Here is a 25,739-nt window from a genome sequence, read left to right as displayed (position 1 = left end):
TAAATAACCAAAACTAACCTAAAAACATGGATGTACATTTTCATTTGTGTAATTTTACTACTTTACGCCAGCAGAATGGTCTTCTCACCACTTTATTCAGCGTTAAATACAGATTATTGTGGTATACAATGTTACCAAGGAAAAAGATTGCAATTCGTAATATATGAATCCGATCTAAGGTGACTACGTTTAGTACTGTATTTGTGTTTGCACTGTGTTGAAGAAAAATCATAGTCATGGCTATTACGTGTAAATTAAAATATATTTTGTTATTTACACTAAACCTACTATAAAGAGTATGAAAAACCTAACCTTACTATAATGAGGGTATTTTTTAAAAAACCTAAGTGAGGTTATGTTGGTTAATTTTACATTGGTGGATTCATATACTAGTGTCCAGGCGATATACAAAATACAATTATCTATATTTCAATTCCTTTTGTTAATTATATGTTTTTTTTTCAGATGCCGAGAAACAATCCACATTATATTCGAGCGGAAGACTTTGAAGAAGAGATCAATGCACTATTTATGATTCCGGACGATCAAGTAGAGGATTCTGACATAGATGGAGATTAAGATGCTGAAGATTCCTTTGATCACCGGACAACCCCTAACAGCAGCACTTTGTGGAGTGTTGATGTAGATGATCAAATCAGTAGGCCTATGCCTAAATCAGATATAGATATTCCTATGACTATAGATCAAGGTAATGTCAACTCACAGTCACAAATCTCATTGGAACTAGCTCCATGAACATTTTGAATATTATAATTTTCTGACATGACCTCAAATTTACCTACCACATCAGGATTACATCCATCTCAACACTCCAACTTAATATGCAATTGCGTAAACGTGTTGAAACTAAAGAGCCTAAGTCTGAAGATATTTTGAATATCCTTTGTGATTAAGATTGTGAATCGGATAAAGCTATATATTTTGATGATACCGATAAAGATCCTACCTTTGACCCTTTATTAGAAAATTATTTATTGTCAACAAGCCCATTACTCTGTAGAGGAAACAATGAATCAGATATTGATGATCTTGACAATATTCCAATGACAGTTGCATCCCAATCGCCTAGCCCAAAACAAATAGTAATGCCATTAACTAAAGATCCTAAACAAACCATGCAGTGTTTTGACTCAGTGCAACTACACCATCTGTCCACCTTCATTTCTCAGAACCAAAACGAAAAAGGTTACAGGTAATAAAAATCTAAAAATTAATAAAACCTCTAAGGGCAAAAATGCAAAACGTTGCTAAATCTAAGATTGAGTCATCCCTATAACTGGTCAAGAGTAGCCAAAGAACCTGAAGTATTCAATAAATCTAAATTTACTGCTGGTTTTGGACCTGTCAATGATACCTGCTCAAATCCAATAACAAGTTTCCTTCTCTTCCTTGAAGATGATATTTTGAGTCACATTGTCGAACAGTCTAATATATATGCTACCCAGAAAGGGAAAAATTTAAATCTTACAATAGAAGAACTTAAATGTTTTATTGGTATGCTGGTAATAATGGGTTTTCATCAATTACCTTCCTTGAGGATGTATTGGTCCTCTGATCCAAACTTTGAAGTCCCCCGCATAGCAAAAATCATGTCCGTGAAGAGATTTTTGAAAATATTAAGCATCTAAATGACAACAATGCAATGCCAAAGCAAGGTACCCCTGAGTTTGATAAACTTTTATAAGATTCAGCCTTTGTTGGACTATATCAATAGTAAATGCAAGACAATGTTTCAACCTTCACGACATCTGACGTGTTTCAAAGGTCGGTCCACAATGAAGCAGTACATGCCTATGAAACCCATAAAATGGGGTTTCAAAGTGTGGGGTATTGCCTGTGCAGAAACTGGCTTTCTTTTAGCCCTGGATGTGTACACAGGTGAAAAAGGAGGAGAACCAACACTACTATTAGGTGAAAAAGTAGTTCTCGACCTTACTTCTGATTATGAAAACAAGTACTATTGCATCTATTTTGACAACTTTTTTTCAAGTGTTCCCTTGGTTGACAAGCTTCTTGAAAAAGGTATTTTTTCCTGTGGAACATTCCGATCAGATAGGAAACATTACCCAGTAATATTTAAGCCAGACACCGAAATGGAACATGGTGAGTTTGACTGTGTACAGTTCAATGATATGACCATGGCAAAATGGAAGGACCATGGAAAAAATCGGTGAGTGTTATAAGCAACCACCACAGTTCATCTGGCATTGTGCAGGTTTTGAGGAGTTACGCTGTAGGAAAGAGGAATAGTGTCAACTGTCCTAAAAGCATTGCTGATTACAATAAATGGATGGGCGGCGTTGACAGATTTGATGCAATGATGTAGCATGTAGCTTGGGTTATCCTGGAAAAACCGACGTTGGTGGATGAAGTTTTTTTACTTTATCCTGGATCTGACAATCGTTAATAGTTTCATAGTATACAAAACAATGTGTAAAATTAAAAAAGTAAGAAGCATGAGTCATCTAGAATATAGATCCGTATTGGCCAATGATTGGAATCCACACTTCGAGGAAGAGGCCTGGACCTGCTCCTGGAACATCATGGGGAAGGAAGAGAAATCGACGAGATGGTCACACTACCATTCCTAACTCCTTTCGCCTGAGTGCTGTTGGACTTCACATTCCAGTAATGGGAACATACCGGCGGTGTGCTTACTGCTAGACGAAAGAGAATAAAAAACGAAGCAACATGTACTGCAAGGAGTGTAATGTAGGACTGTGCAAATCATGTTTTCAACCATTTCACACTTAGTAAATAGCAAACTAAGTGGTTTGTATTTTTAAAAACTGCATTATTTAATTATTAACGTTTTATGTAAAATAAATACTATTTGTGTATAACCTCTGTAACTATTAATATTCCCTATTTTTCGTAGCAGGTGGTAAAATAATATACCACTGCACACTAGGTGAATGGATGTTACGACACGTTCCCTTAATGGACAGTGGTATAATAATTTACCACCCTATGTATATTTAATACTTGTAGATAAAAATATTAGACAAAAATATTTTTCTGGTTATCAGTGTTGATTTAGTAATGAGATTTACTGAAAAAATCGCTAATAAAAACGGTCTCAGAATTATGCCCTATAAAGGGTTAAACATTCATTGCTGTTATTATTTATGTAAGATTACCACAATTATTTTGTTCATAATAAACCAGTACAATAGTATCAAGGAATCCGATAGAATGTAATAAAAAGTCTTACTGTAAAAACTGCGATAAACCGATCCAACAATGTAACTTCATCACATGTCTACACATGTAACTTCATAACTACGTCACACATTAAAATGTCATTTACTTTTGTTATTGCTTTATTCAGTTTGTGTACGGATTTATTTATTTTGCGATTTTTTCGTGCCATCATGGTCACACAAATACCAATGTAAAACTTGTATTTTAACTTTTAATTTTGACCTATTGGCTCTTCTTGTGCCAAGAAAAGTCTATGTGCGTTTCAAATGTCTAGGACAGTTTTTATATGAGAGAGTTAACGCACAGACGGACAGATGATATCGGGCCCTAACAATCTTCAGTTTACGATTCGATAATTAGATTGGAAAACACGGCAACGAACTATCAAAACACTATTACAAACGATGATTATTCATCACGTTTCCCCTATTATCCCTGGATTATGGAATTGCTTTTATAATGTCGACGTCTTTTTTAAAAGAACCATTCTATAAGTGTAAGCATTAAGAAGGGTGAAATAAATAAATAATTACCCGAGACTCATCTGGTGACTCGGTATGACAGACAGTACTGTGCACCTCAATCTTGCACAGGTGCTTGTCCTCGTCTATCTTGCACACAAAGTCCTCCAATTGTTGAGGCATGAACAGCTTGAACATCTGTATAATACTGGAGTCACACGCCAACGACCCACGATAATGCAAGGACAGGCGCACCGTTACGATGGGTAGGGCAACCACTGCAACATTACAACATTATGGCTATATTTTCAATAACTGTATGTACAAATTCATCTCAAAATACAGGCAGGTTTCAGTGGGCATTCGTGGAGCTTTTTATTTTAGTTCAGTTGTCAATACATGCTCGAACATGAACTAGGTCGGAACTGGAATGACTATGAATGTAACCTATGGATATAAGTGAACATAAATGAACATGTGACTAAATTGAGAGATTATCAAGAGTAAATTTAAAAATCCAGCAAAGCTTTTCAGACCGTTATATTGGGTGCAATCAGTTTTTGGTTGAGATAACTGTTTTAATTAAACATAATAGTCTTCAAACTTCTCTAAAGAACGAAAATAAATATTTTTATTCATTGTGAAAACTTCACATGTTCATATTTTCATATCATGAACTACTTTTCTGTAAGCTTTGTTTATAAGATGTCGCAAAATTCGGCTTCAAATTTCTATGAAATGATTGGCATAATAATGAGTAATCTTTAAGTCCTTTAATAAAGATATCTTGCAGAGCTGTGAATAGAATTTTGAAGGAAGCCTTCACCTTTTTTATCAAGCTTCCTTTTTAGAAAGATTGTGAACTCTATTATAAAATTGACTAATCATAGATTCAAGAGCGAGCGCTAATGTGGAAAAATTAGATAAAAATTACACTTAATACAGTTTATACAAGTAAACGTGTTTCAGCCCATTATAATGAATCTGCTAATGGCATACTATTTCATCGTTTCTACAGATTGTAGTTCTTCCGTGAAATCTCAAGAGCTAAATATCCTTTTAGCCTCTCTAATGAGTAAAGTTCGTTTTTCCTAGAATAATATCGGAAATGAACAATAGTAATCGAAGGTGTTCTGTACAAAAAGAATACAGTCTTCTATAGCAAATTCGGAAATATCGTAATAGCCTCTCTTCCTATGTTTATTTGAAATATATATGCATAGTCACTTCAGATTTACCGTGCTCTTAAGTGGCGTTCTTACTTGGTAAGTCTTCCTTGTTGGATATTTTTCATCTTGTAAATTCTCGTAAAGATGCTTCTTATATGTTTAGTCCGATTTCTCAATGTCCTGTATTAGACCTAAAAGTTAATAACAACCAACATACCGTTGAGCACATGCTCGAAGGTCTCCTCGGTGTGGTGTCCTGTGTCGGGGTTGATGTACTCCACCTCGCACGTGTAGTTCTCCGAGTCCCCGGAGGTCACCTCCGTTATGGACAGCGAACCCTCGCCGTCAGAGTTCTCCGTTATTCGACCCTCTGGACAAAACAACGCCGCTTGTTCAAAAGAGCTCACAAGAACTTGCTCTGCTTTACTTACTAACATCAATATAAATATAAACTACCAAATAATCCTTATGGTGAATGTTCACCGTCAAGGTTATAGGTCTAAAGACTTATTGCACTCATTCTTGGATATCAATTGGATGTAACAGCTTTAACATGCCTTTCCTGCTTGCATCCACTTTCAGATTACAAAGTAAAGTGCATTCATTTAGAAAAATGCAGAATCACCTTTATTGCTATTTGTTTAACAACTTTGCATTGTAAAATATTCATTTCCACAAGATTTTGGATTAAAAATAATTAACTTCTTTACTGTTAACATATATATATATATAATCTTATACAGAATTTTTGTTTGCTAATCCTAATAATATTATATATGCGAAAGTTGTCACGCTCCTCTGAAACGGCTCGGAAATTTTGATGAAATGTAGACATGGTAGGTTAGTAAATAGGTTGTTAAAAATGTTCAACCCCGTAAGTGATAAGGGTTATCCACCAATTAAATTTAGATTACTGTTTTCAAAGCGCCTGCAAATTATAAACTGCAATTACGAGACAGTTGCGTATATTAAATAGCCGAACAGTATTTGAAGGCGCTGAAGGTAAGTTAAGTAGTATATTTGTCTTTAAAATAGGTTTCTTTTTAAAGTTGAACTTAAAGCTTGAATGTTAGACCACTTTATAATAAAGTACGAGTACGTGTAGCATGTGTCTTTTTATAAAGTTGTTGTGGTTCAGAAGAGATATCAGCAAACAAAAAAATGTAAATCTTCCATAATTAAATTTATAGATGTGAGCAGTAATGACCATCACCCTTTTAGCCCCGGCGTCCGATATATCGGACAGAGGTGGTCTAGCTAAAAATGCCCAACGTCGATATACCGGACGTCTCGAGAATTTAAATGTAGCTGGCTAATAATATGTCCAAATGCCATCAGTTTCGGTATAGCAGTCGGTGAAGAAACGGGCTACATGCAAAAACAATAAACCTTCCAATTGGCATCGTATTTCGTCGTCATTGAGCGTAGTTTATTTGTCGATGTCAGTTGTCAGACGACTTCAGTTGCATTGTTGTTGTATGCTGACTTATAACCTCAATTAGTTTGCGTGATTGAAAGCGGTTGTTTTTTCGTGTGATTTATTGTATTATTAGTAAAAAAACACATGTAAACGTCGTAGAGAAAAGTTACCAGTGAGTGAAAACACTTTGATAAACACTGGTACTTTGGGATTTATACCGACCACACCCATACATGAATCGTTATTTGACATTTTGCTTCTACTGATTACTAGATTAGCGTAGAACAATATTTCGTCAATATAAAACAGGAATTGTCTTATCGCAAACCCCTCCCCATCCTCAGACAGAGGTCAAAGTCGAGCGGTCTTAGTAGTAGATAAGTGATTGCAGAGTCCCGCCGCGCGGCCTGCCGTAATCGGGATTCTCGAGAAAGATAAGATAACAGCGACAAAAATACCGATCACAATACTGGAAATGCTTGTTGATTAATGGAATGTTAGTTCTGTTACTCAACTACATCGTTTTATAACGTTCTAAGTTCATTGAAAAAGGTTTAAGCGTTGGGCGGCATATAACGGAATCTGACCCCATTCCCAAAGTACCATAAAATGTATATATTGTAAATATTATTTCTTTTACTTTTTTTGAAAAATTAAACAAGTTTTAGTCTTACAAACCATTACAATTAGTTTGTGTTATTTTTACAATTGTTATTATTTCAAAAGTGCAAAAACAAGTAAACATATCTGTATACTTCTACTGACGTGTATGTGGAAATATATGAAGAAGTGCTCTATAAGCAAGCATGGCGCACACTGCAGACGCGCCGCGCCGCGCCGAACCGCGCCGCCTTTTGGAAAATTCCGCTGACCGTCGCACATACTGGGCGCGCTGGGCGCGCCGAACTCCTTTCCCTCACCACAAGCTGCAGTGCTATCAAATTAGTGTGCAGTCGTATGGTTATGTTGTGTCGTTTTGTTTAATAATTTTACACGATGAGCAGCTCTGAAGATGAAGATCGGTTTTTATTTTGGTCTTCTTCAATCAGAGGAGGAGAAGAGACAAAAAAACAATGTGGGTTTCATCCTATAAATGAGAAAAGGAAAAAAAATACGGGGAATTTCACCACCTTTTTCCCCGATTTATTAAAGGACAAACGTAAATTTTTCCAATTATTTTAGAATGTCCCCCGAAAAGTTTTATGAGCTATATGAACATGCTTAGGCCTTTCATTGAAAAACAAGACACAATATTTTAGACCAGTACAAACCAAGACCAGTTTCACCTGAAGAAAGGCTTTCGGTTTGTTTAAGGTAAAGTTATTAACTAAGTCTTTATTAAAATACAAAAATATGGATAAACTTACCATAAAGTCGTTTTTATTAAATATATGCAAATAATGTTTTGTAAATTTTAATATTTTCTGAAACCACAATTTACTCATTAATTTTTTTTCTTCTTTCTGTTAGAAAAACATAACATCAAAATGGTGTTTTCAGCAATAAATTATTATTTAACAATGTATCGCTGGCCAGGGCTTTTTTAATAAGGAATAGGCTATTTGTTTCAAAAATGTAATGTATTTTATCTGTAAGAAAGCATAGTTTCAAAAATAACACACAAATTATGCATACAGTACTTTCCTACATATTACAATAAGTTGTATCATGTGATGTTGTATCACTTGACCCCCCTGCTGAGTTTGAGGTGTATGGACAGTTACTGGGATCCATCAGGTGAAACAGCAAACCGTCCCTCTTGTGCCCCTGGGTATTGTCCCATCTGACCAATAGGAGTTGGTAGTTGCGGCATATATTGGGTAGTCTGAAAAGGAAACTAGTGCTGTGGGTGTAGGATCTGAGCGTAGAAATGAATGAGCGGTGTTATATGACCCAGAGATGGCCTCTAGCTTTGCATCATGAATTATTCTGGAAATGTTAGATTTTTACGTCGACTGCTATACCTCACCGACGATGGCCGAGGTAGTACGAAGACACCCGAAGGTAACCGCGGCTAAGAAAACGGTTTCCGCTGCCTACGCACACTGTAGACGCGCCGCGCCGCGCCGCGCCGCCCCAGCGGAACAAATTCCGCTCGACTTCTCCCAAGAGTTCTGGCAGCGGAATTATTCCGCGGCGGACGCGGCTGCGCGGCCGCGCGCGGCGCGGCGCGCTCTAGTGTGCGCACTCCATTTGAAACACATGCAAACTATTAAGCCGGAATTATTTCCAAAAGGAAGCGGCGCGGCGCGCGGCGCGTCTACAGTGTGCGCCCATGCTTTATGCAGCAATACAATTAATTGGATATATCTCCTGCATTTATCAAGGAAAGTTCTTAAAATTTTGTGTGTGTAGTAAGAAATATGTGTACAACAAAATTGCTTCATTTTTCAGGGGCTACAATTTTTTTTTTCTACCGTTTATGTATGTCCAAACTATAAAAAAATAAAAAAAAATGTATGTATAAATACGCTAAAAAAACAAATCATTCTGTAAAAGCACTTTTTAACTATTACATCTAAGAGTACACTTATTTGTGAACAATTTAAAACAAAAACATAAAAATTATCTTCAAAAAATAAGAAAACTAGATGAATTTTCCCTCAATTCTGCACTACGGTCCCTTATCGCCATGGGCTTTCTGGCAAGTCCATGGAAAAAATGGCTGGGGTTAAAAGGGTTAAGTCATTTTCATTATTTATTAAACATTACTTCGATTATTGTGTGTTTGTAAAATTAACTTGATTTTTTTACTCAACCATAAACTATTCAGCCGATAGACATGGACATTCTTAGGGTCTCTGGGATGAATATATGCCTATTCTTAGTTGAAAAATCCCTCCAGGCTTCGCCTGACTGGTCTTTAAAGTAGCGAAAAAATCCCACCTTGATTAATAAAGTTTTGGAATATTAATTAAATAATCATTCTTAATGTAATCAGCTGCTCTTTGTAAACATCTTTTATTATTTTCAATTTGTATACATTTATATTTTTACAAATATTTAAATGCCTTTTTAGATTTCTTTTTCAAAATGCCCCAAAACTTAAGATGGTCAGAATTTGACACCGTAGATTCCCTTTGAAGCAGTCGGCAAGAACTATTGCTAGATGAAAGTTCGCTGTGCTTTTGAACAATTGTACTAATTCCAGCTCTAAATGTTCTAAAATTTAATAGTATTTTACAGTTAATAAAGAAAAAAAACCAGTACTGTCATTGTTAAAGTACTTTTTTTAGCTTTACATGTTAATTAAATATTAAGTATTAGATCTAAAAGTCAATTTTACTATCTAAAGAAGTAAATTAGAATGACCATAAATATAAACTTTATGACGTATTTTCTTGATCGTGGCAACCAGGCAAACTCAACATTGGCGTCGGAAATATAAATTATTGAAACCAGTAGTGGCCATACACGTCAACTCCTACTAAATTTCGTGCAAAGGAGCGGGTAACTGCTAGCATTGCAGGTATAAGGACAATGTAATCTCTTAATTATATGAATATAATTAATTTTATATATAGAATAAATTGTAATAAATGAGAAATATTAATGTTTTGTTATTTTTATATCCTAACATCGTTTACAGCGCTTCGTGCTTCTTCTACTCACACACCACGTCCTCACATATTTACTTAATAATTTATTATTTTATTTCTAATACATTACTCTCTAAAAAGAATTTATATGGCAAAACAACGTTTGCCGGGTTAGCTAGTAGGTATAAAATACAAAATGGTGGCTAAACGGGACATTTTTCGACCTATACAGTATTTATATGACTTTTTTAAAATTATGAATACTATCGCAGTAGTTTGTGAAATTTGCTTAACCTTTGGTCCTTTTAATCATGAACACTGAAAATGGTTTACTAATGATATAATTCCAATGATATATGACTAATTCCATTTTTGAAATATCATATGAATCTATCGTCACGAGTGCTTTCACTAAAATATTAATGAACTTCAACTTTGGAGTTCCTCAAAATTAGTATAAAATAGTTCAAACGTTAGTGAAATCGTGGAAACTAACCAATCAAATAGAGGGAATGTTGCATAGATATTCACATTAATTTGTCTTTTCTAGACCATTCTCGATATTTAATTACTGAAAGATGTTGTGGATGTGTACATGTGGAGTACTTGTAATTGATTTTCCCTAAACAGTGTTTTGGACGGCTCATTTACAGTACCTATATGAAGGAACGAAAACTAAGAGAATGTGCAATAACGTGATTCAGTGAACCCAGTTAGAATTTAGATCTTTTATTTCAAAACCCTTATACTCGAAGTGGAATAAAAGTGCGGGGAGTAAATGGTTCTTAACTGTAATAGAGTTCTCAGTCCAAAGTACATATGTATGTGTGTATGTATGTTTACCTGTACGGTTGGACCAAAGATTATATTGGTTTGATTTTTCTCCTTTTCCTTTCGATATCTATCGAGGAGAACATTAAAGAAGAATGACATATCTATCTAAATTATAATAAAGATTCTCAAAACATTTAAATAGCAATATGAAAAATAAGTCAAATCTAATTCTTGAAAAAAAAAAAAAATTTTGTAAATACAGAATACTAATCAAAATTAAAACTGTGTCATATAAATTCAACATTTGTTTAAATGGTCCACATGTGTATATTTACTCGTTCATTATTTACTGAGAGGTTAATGTACACTGATAATGGTTGAGTATTGAAACACGTATATGGAAATAAAATAAGGGTTTTAGTTGACTGTTCATTATACTAATATAAAGATAACCATGTAATATGGAGTTAAGAACATACAAGTATAAAATATGTGTCCCAGATGTCTTTACCAACCTTTTTAAGTATTATTCTTGGACCGAAACAACTCCAAATATCACATAAAAAACTTATATAATTATCCAAAAATCTAATTTTTATTTTTCTCACTTAACTATTTCTTTATTTGAGAATAGCTGTAATAAGTTGATTGCATTATATAGCTTTATAACTAAAAGCTATAATTACATAAAGAAATAATAATATTATTTTTAAAATAACGGCTCCTTAAAAACCTAAAAAATATGTTATAAACGGCATATACTAAAATAGTTACTGTTAACACATTTTATTTAGGTAATTTAATTATAAAACCAGTTACTGTATTTGGTTACAATACTTAAACAAGTAAAACAAAATTTAAAGATCAATTCGGCAAATCAAAATGTACTGCACCAAAAAACTGTACATTGTACAAAATAAACAATTGAACCAGTTATCCCGTCAGTTAATGAATAATAAATTGATCAATTAGCAGTTAAGCAACATTAATAACTCAATAAATGTATTTTTAGTGAGATATGGCATCTGGTACAGTTTTTATATATAATACCAAAACAAAATACATTTTGTATCAAAATTTTAATCTAAAAATAACCCAGGCTTTTCTCTTATAATCCTTTCTTTATTTTTGAGCAATAACTTTTTTACATTTTGCATGACCTCCATTTTGCTATTTTTCTAAAACTGTTTTCAATGGAGGTCTTTGTTAGTTTATACATTTTGAAAAGTTTGAACTCTATAAATTTACTCAATTTAAAAATATAGTCTTCCCTAAAGATCACATACTGACTGAAAACTAAGCAAGACGGAAATATACTGTATATAACATTTTTCTTACTTACTTTAATTGAACAAATCAAATGGTGAAGTTTGATGGAATAAATATACTGATATACAAATACCATAAAACTATTGTACGTCGTAATCATGTGCTCAGTGCTGAAAATTAAAGACACTTTATTTTAATAAAAATAACTTATAATAATTTAGATCATATAATTTTAATCAGTTCGTAATTCAGTAGTAACTTATAATATTTGTGTTTCCAAATATGAAGTGTAAATAACCCTTAGAGTATTTAAGTACAAGTTACTAATCCTGTCGCAGGAAGAAAGAAAACATCGCTCGTCCTATTAAAACCGACTATCGGAAGATAATTAGGGCTGGAAGATCGTAGAACAATTCTAACAATTAATTAGTATAATGATCAGACAAACCATACTTCACTAGTGTAAACACTAATGGACTCCGATCAACGATTTACTTTACAGTCAACTTGAATTTTGAACATCCTCCTGATCATCGATTGGGCTTTTAGAGATTCGATATCCGTGATTTTAAGTTATTGTAACTGAAACTTTACTACATTTTCAAACAGCTGTTTCCGAATGGTTTCCAAAAATTTCATTTAATCCACCGACTCTAATTTTTAACATACAATTATTAATTCGTCAAATGAATTATGTTACAACAACCTGTGTTACCTGTAATAGCTTTCTTGTTGCCCGAATGTCCATTTGTAAGACACGTGATCTGCTTCACTGGGAGACAGATGGATATCACTTGTAGGGAAGCACGGTATCTCAACATCGGTGTTAACAAACACATGCGTCAAATCATCTGAAACGGTAACGAAATTAATTATTACACAACCTTACCTAAACGTTTCTCTCTTTTCCGTTCTGTGGTAAGCTATTAAAATCTTGTCTTTTTATGTTGACACACACCATGGAGAAAGCATACATTGACATTATGTAGTCTGTTACAATTAGACATGTAGTTTCCACATGTTTCATTGCAATTGTAATAAATCTTCTGTCAATAACTTGTGATAAATTTTTCCCTGCAAAGGAACCAAAGTAGGTTGCCAGGATCAGTTACAAAAAATCCAAATAATCAGAACTTTTTAAATATATTTTTGGTTTAGCAGCAGGTTAGTGAAATGTGGAACCCCCAAGCATAAGAATTGATTTTCACATAATGTGGATTAGATGTTAATAAAGCCGATAATATTTGTGTTTTAATAAAATTGAAAAATTACTATATTTACAAATTTTACACTTCAAATCATTTTTTTATTTTATCTACAATTCACTGATTGTATTAAATACATTTTCTATATTTAACGAAAGTGGTAAGTTCTTTGTGACTGTGTTTAGTATTAAATATTAGTTCCATATATTAATTTAACACCTTTGCTTTATATACATTTTTTACATAGACACATGTTAAAGTGTTGCCAATTTGTGCTCTACTTCACCATCACTAGTGTCATACTTACGTGCAAGTTATTACTTAACTATTTATATGCTTAGATTTAAATTTTTCGATATGCCTTTAGATACGTTTCTTCGAGGAGGTGAAGAAAGTTCAATAACGAAAACTTAGTACCTAAATTTATTTGCTGTGTTTGATTTTTACAAGTTGAATAGTTCAAAGTGTAATTAAGGCAAGTTGTTCGTAGCTCTATTCTATGGAGAAATCTCCAAATTATAGTGGCCCAATATATGCAGTTTATGTTTCAGAAATTAAGTTTGTATCCTACATATTATTTAAAAAAGTATTATTTATGTACAAAAATTGTATGCCGTTGTATTATGTAGGAGAATATAATAGCACGTACTCAGGTTATTAGTTAAAACTTCATAAAATATTTTATGTCATAATATAAGAGTGATATGAAATATAAAGCTAACTTACATTACTAACCTTCTTCTGACACACTCTGTGAAACAAACACATCCATCGACTTCTCTTCAATTTCCTTTGGTCCTTTCTCACTGTCAACAGTCATTGGTTTATGGTTCCCTGATAGTACACTGGGTTTGGCGTTAGAAGAGAGGACAAACTGATCAAGAATCGGAACGAAGTGTCTACAATCAAAATGGGAGATTTCATCCATTGCCGATTTCGTAGATTTCACTATAGAAAATATTCTGATAAAGTCGGTTTTCACGCTCTCAAAAGAACAAACGCACGTTTTCTGGTGGTCTCTTTCACATTCTTCTCTACTATAACTTTCTAAAGAGTCTAAAACTGAATGTTCTTTTATGTTGTTACGTTCTTTGTATTTTAATTTGCCTTTCGTTGTTTCTTCCGTATCTTCAGTTTCTTCACCTTCCGCTTCTTCTGTACTTTGCCCTTCTTCTTCGTGTTTATCTTCATCGTTCTCCTCTAATTGCAACAGACGGTTCTGATTTTCGAACTTCGCAGCAGGTCCATCAAGATATAGCATGTTAGGATTAATTTGCGGATTAGCAGATATTTTCTGGTTCTCCTGAACCGAAGTGGGATTTGACTGCATCATTTGAGAAGAAATTTGAAATGTTGTTGTAGCGCTTATTGGAACAATTTTTATATCTTCTTTTACAGTATAATTGTTATATGGTATATGAGAGATCATTTGCGGTGTAGTCAAATTGGCACCTTCTTCCGTCGCTTGTGCTGTTGTGGAAGATTGTTTAATATTTTCGACTGTAGTTTTAATCTTTTCAGTCATCATTACTAGTTCTTTAGTTGTTTGGTTTGGTATAAAAAATTCTGATAATGGATGAGGACCGGTAGTGGCATTCTCAGCTGATGGCAACAGTGAATAAGATTTAGTATCTGGTACACTAACCGATGGAGCAGTTCTTTTGTGGATCGGAAATTTCGAAGATATGTCTGTTGGTGCCATACTAGACGTTTTGAAAAGTCCAAAAAAATCTTCGTTACTTGAGGTATCTTCTTCAGAATCTATATATTTTTTTGTGAATGAATGATATTTGTGAATGTCTTGGTTTTCTTAAAGCTTGTTGTTCTTTGGTACGGCAAAGAGGACTTTGATCTCCGAACGATACAAAACAACTTTCAAATGTCGATCTATCTCTGTTCAATGCACGAAAAACGTTTTTTACCGAAATCTTTGCTATTGTGGAACATGTCGAAAGGGTTGATTCCAGATGTTTTGTTCGTCTTTGTCTGTTAAAAAAATTCTTCGGATATCTTTTGTTTGGTTGTGCAAGTTTTCTTTCTAATATTTCCAAAGCTATTGGATCATGAGAATTTTCTTGTGAATTTTGTAATTTTGTAGCTCGGTGTAGTTTTAATTGGTGCCTGAAATCACAAACAACTTTAAAACATTTTTAATACAAGGAAAAGTGATAAAACAATGAGCTTAAACTATTTATGCCGACTGTTTGTAGCAACGGTTTATACAAACTTAGAGAGATTGTGTTATACATGTATACAAACTCATATCGAGGTTTGGATATCTGTATGTGTTCCAGAAAGTACTGTTAGTTACGTTTACACTGGCGATTAAAGTTGTGAGAGAACTTGCGAGGCCGCTATCGCCTAATGTGAATAATGTGAACAAGGTTAAGCAACATAATCGAGAGAATTTTTTTATAAGTACAGGTGACATCCCCATCACTGGTTGGTGCGGAGTCAATGCAAAATACAACGATATCTCGCCTGTCCATAGAATTGAAAATTTGATGTTGTCATAGCTTTGAAATTCTTACTAATAACTCTCCGACACTGGTGTCCTCACGAACGGCTGCCCGGCAGTGACCTCCTCACGAACAACTGTCCGACACTGCTCTACACTCTAACAACTGACCGACACTGCTCTACTCACGAACGGCTGCCCGACACTGTTCTACTCACGAACAACTGCCCGACACTGCTCTACTCACGAACAACATTGTCCGACACTGCGCTACTCACGAACAACTGCCCAAAACTGCTCTACCCTCTAACAACTGCCCGACACTGCTCTACTCACGAACGGCTGCCCGACACTGTTCTACTCATGAACAACTGCCCGACACTGTTCTACTCACGAACAACTGCCCGACACTGCTCTACTCACGAATAACATTGTCCGACACTGCGCTACTCACGAACAACTGCCCGACACTGCTCTACTCACGAACGGCTGTCCGGCAGTGATCTCACGAACAACACTGTCCGACACTGCTCTACTCACGAACAATTGCCCGACACTGCTCTACTCACGAATGGCTGTCCGATACTAGTATCGACATGTTCGCGAGAGCTTTTCGGTTGTTTGGACAAGCAATTTTTACTATCAGACAAAAGCTTGTACTGTAAACGTAGCTGAAACAGTTACAACACAAATATTGACGCAATTGTGGAGGTTTATAGTAAAAATATCAGATTTCCAGTAATTATGAAATTTTATTGATTTCAGTCATTATATTTTACCACTACCTCTATATTAATCATGCCACATAATTATATATACCAATATTCTAATACTAATTAAATGAGTATTTCAAGCGTGTATTTAAATCAAACATTAATATCACATCACAAATTTAAAAATAGTCTAATCGTTATTTATCGAAAATATGTTTCTTATCTCAACCAATTATTGTAACATCGCCATAATAGAAATATGATATTTATATTACCATATTAATGTGACAGTCCAATTAAATGGACAATAATATGCACAAAATATTAAATTTATTTCTTAACTTCTATACTTTTATATACAGCAGTGCTAGTTTTATGATTCTTTTTTTTACTAGTAAGTGCCAGCTGTTTCATTAAACTGATTCCTCTTACAGATCTGAGCTTTATAGTGATAAATACACTAGTGGTTATATAATATACTCTCACTAGTCTGAAAAATCAGCTGTCAGTTCCATTGTGTTATTGAATCCAACAGTTTTTAATGAAAAAATCGTAAATTTACTGTGTTCCAAACAACGAACAAAGTCTTGACACAATTGAGGTTAAATCAATTTCTTGCTAGTTACTATGTTTATGCATGGAATGTACAATACACAATGAACAATAATCATGATTACTATTATTTATTTAATGATGTGGTACAGTAAAACAACCAATGTTCAAAACTCGCGAAAAAATGTATAGCTCTACTACTCGCATAAGTGCTCGTTTCACGACCCACAATTTAAATATGACTCGCGTTAGGAAAACCCTATTTTCCAACTAATTGTTAAATATACTTTTATGGCACTTTCTCAGTAAAATCCCCATCTAACAGTGTCTTTATAGTGTTGTTCAAACTTTAACTCAGTAAAATTGACCACTTATTTTTAATCCCTTTTTGACATATAAAAAAACTACCAGAATGGCAGAAAAGACTTTGAATTGATGAGGGATTTCTACTCCAAGCCGTTAAACCTGTATCTGATCTACTACAGGTTTTACGTGTTTTATTTTTAATATTTTTAGTTTTAATGCTAATTTATTACCAGCCTATTATAATTTAAAAGACCAAGATTCAATCGGAATGCTCATTTGACGAATCTATTATTTCTTAATATACATATCATTTGATTTACTCAGTCTAAAAGAGTGAACTGCCTACACATTAACTATTTCAACCTTATCTGTAATTATAATTTGTTATATATTTTTTCTTTACATCAATATTATGCTCAATTTACTAGTTTTATTACAATTTATGTTATTGTAATGGGACCTTTTATTTAATTTTGCAATGGTATTTAATTATTTTTAGTGAAAAGAATTACCTATAACTAGCAAAATAATCACTCTCTGTGAAAAAACTCATAACCTTCCTCGAGTTCAGAGGTGAACTAGGTCTACATATGTTTACAAAGTATTTTCAACACAAAATATTATTTATTCTTAAATTATTTTAATCTCCAGTTGTACTAAATTATTTTATTATTCTTTTACTTCACCTTTTTTAAATCCTTCTTCCATACATTCTTGGTAATTTTTCAAAAGGAAATCCAACTTGTTTTGTTATTTATTTATATCTTGTTGTTGGTATTTAGTAGATACGTTATTCTATTATTTATACATACCAAATCCAAAGATATTATATTTTTAATTAATTTTACAGTGACAAATAAACCAACCAAAGCATATTTATAATGTTTAGGCTATACTTTATATTTTGAAAATTGAAATTTTTAAAAGACGAATTCTTGCTTATTTTGTGACATTCACAGTTACGTTATCCTTCGACTTTTAAGATAATAAAATTTTTAACCATTGTATTATGTGGTAGAAATTGTTCGTTAAAACTGGTTCTAGTCGGAAAGGACAGGTAGCGCTACCGTATTGAATCTTTTTTAGTTATACAAGGAATTTTAATCTTATGGTAATGACCTAATTTTAAAATTATTTTTATTTTACTCTTTTTAATATGTATTGTGAATTGATAACTATAATACCATTATTTGGTTATATTCTGGATAAGTTTGTTTAATTTATTATACCATATACTCCCATAACTCTGTGATTGATCAAGAAACTATGTAAAGAACAAAGCTAAAAATAACTTTGGAAGGTAAATAAATATAACTCTTGGAATAACCATGCTTATTCATACTGGATGCACAACGAACGTGCGACTCAAGTTACATAAAAATATAAATCCAATGTCACAGTTCCTGAAGCTATTTCTAACCTACCTCTTCCTGCTGAGGTATCTCCTGAAGCTACCTCGCACATACCATCACCTGGCAACACAACTCAAGAGGTTGTTATGCCAACATCCCTACCTTCTCATCCTTGTCAATTTGGAAACTGTAACTCTTAAGATAAAACTGCCCAATTTCAGTCGATACATTCTTTAGTTTGAATATCAACCAGCAGAGGGAAGAACCGACGTATCTATAGCACTCAATGTTTCTTGTGAAGTGATAGTTATATTATTATTATGTTCTGGACAAGCTTGTTTTATTTATTATACTATATACTTCCATAACTCTGTGATTAATCAAAAACTAAATAAAAAAACAAAGCTAAAAATAACTTTGCAGGTTAAAATAAGTATAACTCTTGAAATAACCATACTTATTCATACTGGATGCACAACGAACATTATATCCAATGGCAGGTTTAACTCTTAGATCAAGCTACTCATTTTCGTTAATACTTCCTTTTGTTTTGAATATAGACACGTAGCAGGAAGAGGGCCGACGTATCCATACCATTCCAACCTTAGCTTATCAGCATGTATGCGACCATCCAGGCTCCAGTGTGCCTGAGGGGTGTTATGTGTATGAGGGTGTACGTGAGAGGCACGACATTTTTGTGGCTACAGCCAGTCTTAAACGTTTAGAAACATGATACATGCACGGACACTATGCCACATGAACATATCTGCAGTCTTCGTCATGCTAGTTGTGACATAAAGAAGTACAATAGAAAAATACGCTGGGAACAATTATGCTTCGGCTAATAACTTGCTACATCTTAATGTAACAGCTGAAGTCAAACATGAAAATATTCACTGAAAATGGATATAGTGCCTTTGGTATAAATATTTTGATATTCTTGATGTAGTTTCTTCTAACAAATGTGAATATTTGACTGATTATCATATTCGATTCTATTGTAAACTAAGCCAGATGTTAGACATAAAGTGAAACGTTTTGCTTGCCGGCCTCAAGATTTAGTTAGATTTCCGTTTCAGCTTATAAAACCTGGTATTTAAAGACTTACAAGCACTGAAATACTTGACTCAAGTAATGTTGTGCAGACTATATCACCTCTGGAACAACCTATTCTCTGAATGGTTGTGGTCTATACTATAATAATTATTAGGGTCGCCTTTGCCTCTATACGAGTATTCCTTAACTTTAACATTAGAAACATCTCGGATTTAGAAATGTTTATGTAGATTAACAGATTATTATTGAAAATAATAACTGTGTCTGGTTTTACTGGCCTTCTTGGAGCCTATGCCTTATGCATTCATTTTTTATAGCGAACTACTTACTTTGTTTTAAAGTCTACAATTAACCGACAATCTAGTTGATAATATTTGTGTACTTCATTGTCATGTTGTCAGAATGATACATAAATTATAAAAGATTGTCATCCCGATAACTGAGCAACATCATATTTCTACTAGTTATACTAGGCCATTATGGTACTAAATGTCAACTCTGAATACTTTCATTATCAAAAACCGTAAGAGATTAGGCGAGAGGATGAAATCTACGACATTTTTTACAATCAAAATTTTAATATTACATAAACTACCGGATGAGGCTGGAAGGAAATTAATTGTTGTCTAGGCCATGATTTTAAAAATACAGTATACCCGAGATATGGACATAGAATAGATAATACTATTAGGTTGTAACTAATTTTACTAATCATAGCAGTTTTTATGTTTAATTTTATTACATTAAGGCAAATGTATTTGTTTATTTTGAGGTCGATGAGGTTATTTGACAGAAATCCGATGAAATTTACTATTTATAAATAAAACTATTTGAGCTTTTCTGCAACTCACAATCTTCAATAGTAGCCTAGTCTTACAATACAATATTCGATAGACGTAACAAACGCACTGTGTTAGCTCTCGTAAGAAAATGGAACCTATTATTTTAATTTTATGTCATGTAATCATAATATTCACACGACAATGTAAATACTTATACAATGTTTTACACGTTTTGTGATAAAAACGACCTCAAAAGAAGGTTTATAAATGTATCTTAAAACTGAGTGCATTTTTGTATTATCCATACGAAAATGCACTCAGTTTTAAGATATAAACCTTCCAAAGCCTCCAAGCTAAAGGAGAGTTTGCTATTTCAAAATTGTGAGTAGGGCGCGTCATTCCTTGAGGTAACAATTTTTTAATTCACCCTTTATAAGCACTTTAAAGGAGAAGAAATATTCCCGAAATATACCACTTCCCAAAATGAATACTCAGTGTAGAATCGTCCCGATTCAGTAAAAGTACAGTAAGTAACAATTAATTAAGAATCTAAATCGCACTCACCTAGGCACTGAGTTCGCGTGAGGTATAATAACAACGTACCATACCACAAACAGAACAAATAAATTCATTTACATTTCCTAAACTGTTTTTTGAACACCTACGACTGCTATTGATGTTATAACCAAAAAGAGATAAACTAAAACAAAAATAATTAACAAACATGACATAACCACTAAAGCACGCACTAAAAGAACTGTTTACATTCAAAATATGATTATATCATGTGTGCGTAATTTATGTAAAACCATATGGCCCGATCGTTAATGTGGAAAAGTAACTCTGACAATAATGTTTTTATGAACTAGTCTATTATTCTTGTATGCATTAAATGCGGTAGATACCAAAGAAATGTGGCTTGTTCAAAAATTCTTATTTGGGTTTTAGGCTCTGTTTAAACATGTTTTGGTCCTAAAACAAAATACATTTTACTTTATTATCAAAATATTATGTAAGCTAATATTCACCATAAGCTTTAAATTATGAAAATTCTTTTATTTGGATTACAGAGATACTTAATAATCTCAGCCCCACGTGAAGATTCATGATTATTAAGTTTTGACTTACTGCAGAACACTAATATAGCGTAGAGCTGAACGTGATTGACGGATTTCGTTTAAACAAGTACTGGCGGAATTACAATAAAATCGCTCAAATAGTTGGTGCCTAGTAAATGTGTTGTAACTATAACGGGTTTTTTGTGTTATTTTATTTTAAAATTTTCGACAGACGTCATTTTGTTAGGATAAAAAAACAAAATTAGTTTAAAAAAAGTTTTTCTTATCTATTCAAACCTATGTGCCAAATTTGATTTCTTCAGCTTTACTAGTTTTATAGATAATAATATTTTTATAAAAAATCCAAAATGGCGACTAGTGGGTAAACGAGAATATTTACCCCACTTATCGACCTGTGTTTATGACATTTTACATTTAAAACGATGGGTACTATCAACTACAGAAGATTGTGACACCTTTTGTGAACACTCTGTATAACAATACTGGACTAGCTTAAGTACACAATGTTAGCAACCACAGCCCCACGAGAAGAGTAACATTCATGATGTTTACATTCACTGTAGAGTAACACCAGTGTCTGGGGCTGAAAGTAATGTACAACAGTACTGGACTATTTAAAGTACACAGTGTTAAGACTCTCAACCTCACGTGAAGATTCATGATTTTGGTGTTTAAACGTAAGTTTGAATGATATAGATGCCTTGGGCTGAACGCAGTAAAGAATGTAATTTGCATACAAAGTGGTATTATAAATTATAAGTGACTAAAATGTTTTGTTTTTAATTTTTCCGATTTTTGCTCTAATGTAGCTGAATTAGTAGAATGTATATATCTTTCTTACTCCCTCTCAGTGAGACTCGACCACCGAAGTGGTAGAGCGTCCGTTTCTTCCATGTTGGGTTGGAATGACGCTTGTGGATGAGGAGGAGGTGGCCCAGATTATTCAGAGACTGTGTCATTAATGGTTGTCTGTGTGAATTAAGCAATGCTCCAATTATCTGTTGAAATTATTTACAAGCAAGTAAAGTCATTCTTATGAAAAAGGGATTGTCCCATCATATTTTCTTATAAAACCATGTATGTGTATACATGCAAAAAACTATGCCCTCGTATTGAATAGTACTGGAACATATTATTAAAGCTACTAGTAATCTCGTTAAGTATGGTTTTTAATTTGCACCCTCCCTCACCACCGCAAGTATCGCTAAACACGTGGAGCTCTCTAAAAGATTCAGGCTATATAGTGAACTATATACCTAATCAGGCATATCTTTAAAATCACTTATAAACTGAATAAAGTAACAGAAATACACTGTACACAATTTAGTGACAAACCAGAAGGAAGTAAACCATTTTTAGAGCTGGCTGATGCAATGGTAGTTAGTTGCCACTAGTGCCTTGAGTGGAAAAAGGGAAAGTACTTCAGTAGTTATTTGCAGAACAAAAATTAACAATAAACAGATATAGAAGCATAAATACGAAAAAATGTCTACGAAGTTGATCTGCAAATACAGGCCTTCACGATTAATCTTGTCAATCGTTGGTTTAAATTTAAACAATATCGACGTATGTTTAAATTTAAGCTTTGAGATACTGATAACGTCATTCTTGCAAGCCAACTTCAAACTACTAGCCTGCACATTTTGACGTCACGTTATTTTTTAATGTTAGTCGTTTTTGTGTTGTTCCCTTAGGACAATAAGCTTAGAAAACTTCACATAGTCCTATAAGTACCTTTGCGCTACTTACAGAGTGACAGGATATTCTGGATGGGTATGGTTGCGGATAGGGTCAGCCTCCTGTTGAAATCCATGAAGGAGAGTTTAGGACAATAATCTCAAGTCATGTTCCCTCGGAAGAAGGGGAAGCTTAGCTCTGAACCAGCCTCTCCAGTTAAAGCAGGCATGGGGGCACGCTCTTATGTCTAGGCTAGCAAGAACCTTTGACTCTTAGGGAACGAATTCCACCAACTATAACAGTCATCACTCGCAGTAGACAATATACAGTAGATGTTTATCGAATTACTCTTGCACCCCAACATCTCGACATTTGCGGTTAGAGATGTGCATCTATAAGGTTGCTAGATTTAAGTGACGCATCGGTTTTTGCTATACCCAGCGTGGGTTCAACAGGAAGATATAAACCAGTCAGAAATGAACCCTCCTCGGGGGAGCACTGTATGTTAATAGTTAGTTTAGGTAAGTTTAGACATTATTGACGTTTGTTTAGGTTTTAGCAATCAGACATTAATGACGTCTTGCCGGCCACAACTACCAAAAGCCTACTTCATCACATAATTCATTAAATTTGATGTTAATATTTAGTTTACGTTGGTTTAGGTTGGTTTACAGAGATTTGAAGTTATTTTAGAATTTTAACCCAGTCAAATTTGGCTAGATAAGTTTGTGATATTGATGTCATTGCTGCAGGCCTATCAAAAAAGTAAACTTTTAGTATGTCCATAAAGTGCACTATTTTCTAATTTAATCTTCCAATATTCTGTAATAGTATTTTAGCTGTAACCTGTGTTGGCGAGTTGGCAGACCATGTCATACCAATACTTTTTAAGGGGTCAGGAAATATATGTGTACAGTATTGTTTTCTATTCAGTATATCGATGTTAAAATCAACACCGAGGATAAATATCTTATTTTAATTTATTTATAAGCTTAATAAAGATTTGCAATTTATCAAGAAACCTTTCTGCATTTCCTGTGGGAGACCGGTATAAACTATAAATTCTTTTGTACGAATATTTAACTGCAGTGATTAATTTTAATCCAGAACCTTGTCCTTGTTAGGGCTGGATTTTAAATTAATAGATTCGAATTTCAATGATCGTTTTAGAAATAGAGCGATACCTACACCTTTAATTTTATTTCTGCTGATAGAATTTCGTAAAAAATAATTTCTAGATGTAAATACATACAGTGACTCGGTAGTAAACGAGTGCTCAGGTATTACTAACACATCCGGTCTTACGTCATCGCACAATATTTCGATTTCTTAAATTTCATTATTTACAATCTGAGTATTTAGGTGAAGTATACTCTAAGTTATATCATTTTCATTAAAAGCCATTATTTTGTACAGAGCCAGAGGGTGAGCGTTCATTTAATATTTCACACGAGATGGCATTTAGTTTAGCTCTAAACAAACTTACAGAATGAAAACATGATTTCGCTTAACCATAAACTGAGACGACGACGTGTTGGACTCGCCGACGCGCGACGGTCTCAACAACACTCGTGTCTCTCCATCAGACCCTCTCTGCCGTTGATGGCATGATTACACTATGGAGAGGCGACTTCACAGCGTCAATGTAGCTCACAAGCTGAAGATTTACGGACGAAAAAGATATTAGATGACCGTTATATTAGTTCACCGTCCATAACGCCTTCAACTAAGGAATGAGCAATAGCCCGAGTCTATTCTGTGACTTACCGAGAGTATTGTTCAAAATAGTACAGCAAGAAACTAACGCGCATGAGCTTTGTCACGCACAGTACTAAGAAGGGTCTGATCACGTAAACATTAGTCTGGTTTAATTAAAACTGACACTGTATGGTCCTTTCCCTAGGCATGCAAAAGTGTATATATATTATATATATATATATTATATATATATATATATATATACATAGTAATAAAATCAAGTACTGTAGGAGTAACACTATGCTGATGTCCAAATTAGCTCTATGGTATAATTAAAAAACAAGCACGGTTTGGTACTTGCCTTGTGCATGAATAACTGTTTCTAATGCCACGTACACAAGTACGTAAGTGTTTGGAAAGATTGTAAAAAAATAACTATTAAAGTATATTACTGTTTTTGGAACAGTTAACTTACTACCGTATATTCCCTGACCTAGTAATGTTAAGTTTAGCTGTTAAGTTTAGGGGATAAGTTAAACTTATCCCCTAATGATAAGTTTACATATTACGTATTTCCTGTCTTGTCTAGGATACCTTATAGGGTGTGATCTGGGTACGGTATATTTTAAAGCATTCTTTTATTCTTGTGTTACATTATAATATGACTTTGTGTTGTTTCCTGTTGTACCATTCTACTTGGCTATTCTACCTGCTATTTCTAGTACTGTAGGAGTAACACTCTACTTATATTAGTATTAATCTTATGGCAATACTTAAAGGTAACACGTATTTCCCTGAGAACTTTATTAAAACTCTTCTATTACCACGTTTATGTATTATATGCAAATTTATGTAGAGATACAAACCAACATTACAAGTATGCAGTACAATACGTGTGTAAAGATAACGTACGTAAGTATTTATACAGGTAAAATAGAGTAATAAGAATCAAACAGTAGTACTATAGTCTAGTACTTTAGGTGTAACCCTGCTTATATCAACAT

The 25,739-nt window shown here is 33.7% G+C and overlaps 1 protein-coding gene across 2 annotated transcripts in view; it reads right to left on the bottom strand.

Moving 5' to 3' along the window:
* Positions 1-21,033, bottom strand: part of LOC124362418 — a 35,735-nt gene extending 14,702 nt beyond the window's left edge. The window contains exons 1-5 of one of the 2 annotated variants that reach the window (XM_046816898.1): positions 20,846-21,033; positions 13,789-15,183; positions 12,573-12,708; positions 5,073-5,225; positions 3,759-3,964 (exon numbers count right to left, since the gene is read on the bottom strand). In XM_046816898.1, coding sequence (XP_046672854.1) covers positions 3,759-3,964; positions 5,073-5,225; positions 12,573-12,696 — 483 coding nt within the window. In that variant the 5' untranslated portion in view covers positions 12,697-12,708; positions 13,789-15,183; positions 20,846-21,033. The remainder of the gene's footprint in view (positions 1-3,758; positions 3,965-5,072; positions 5,226-12,572; positions 12,709-13,788; positions 15,184-20,845) is intronic. The other variant, XM_046816897.1, reaches the window with a different exon arrangement.
* Between the last annotated feature and the right edge of the window lie 4,706 nt (positions 21,034-25,739).

The sequence above is a fragment of the Homalodisca vitripennis genome, chromosome 5 (assembly GCF_021130785.1).
Source record: "Homalodisca vitripennis isolate AUS2020 chromosome 5, UT_GWSS_2.1, whole genome shotgun sequence".
Lineage (NCBI taxonomy): Eukaryota > Metazoa > Arthropoda > Insecta > Hemiptera > Cicadellidae > Homalodisca > Homalodisca vitripennis.
Note: the sequence above shows the minus strand (reverse complement) of the source record. Positions and strands in the feature narration are given on the sequence as shown.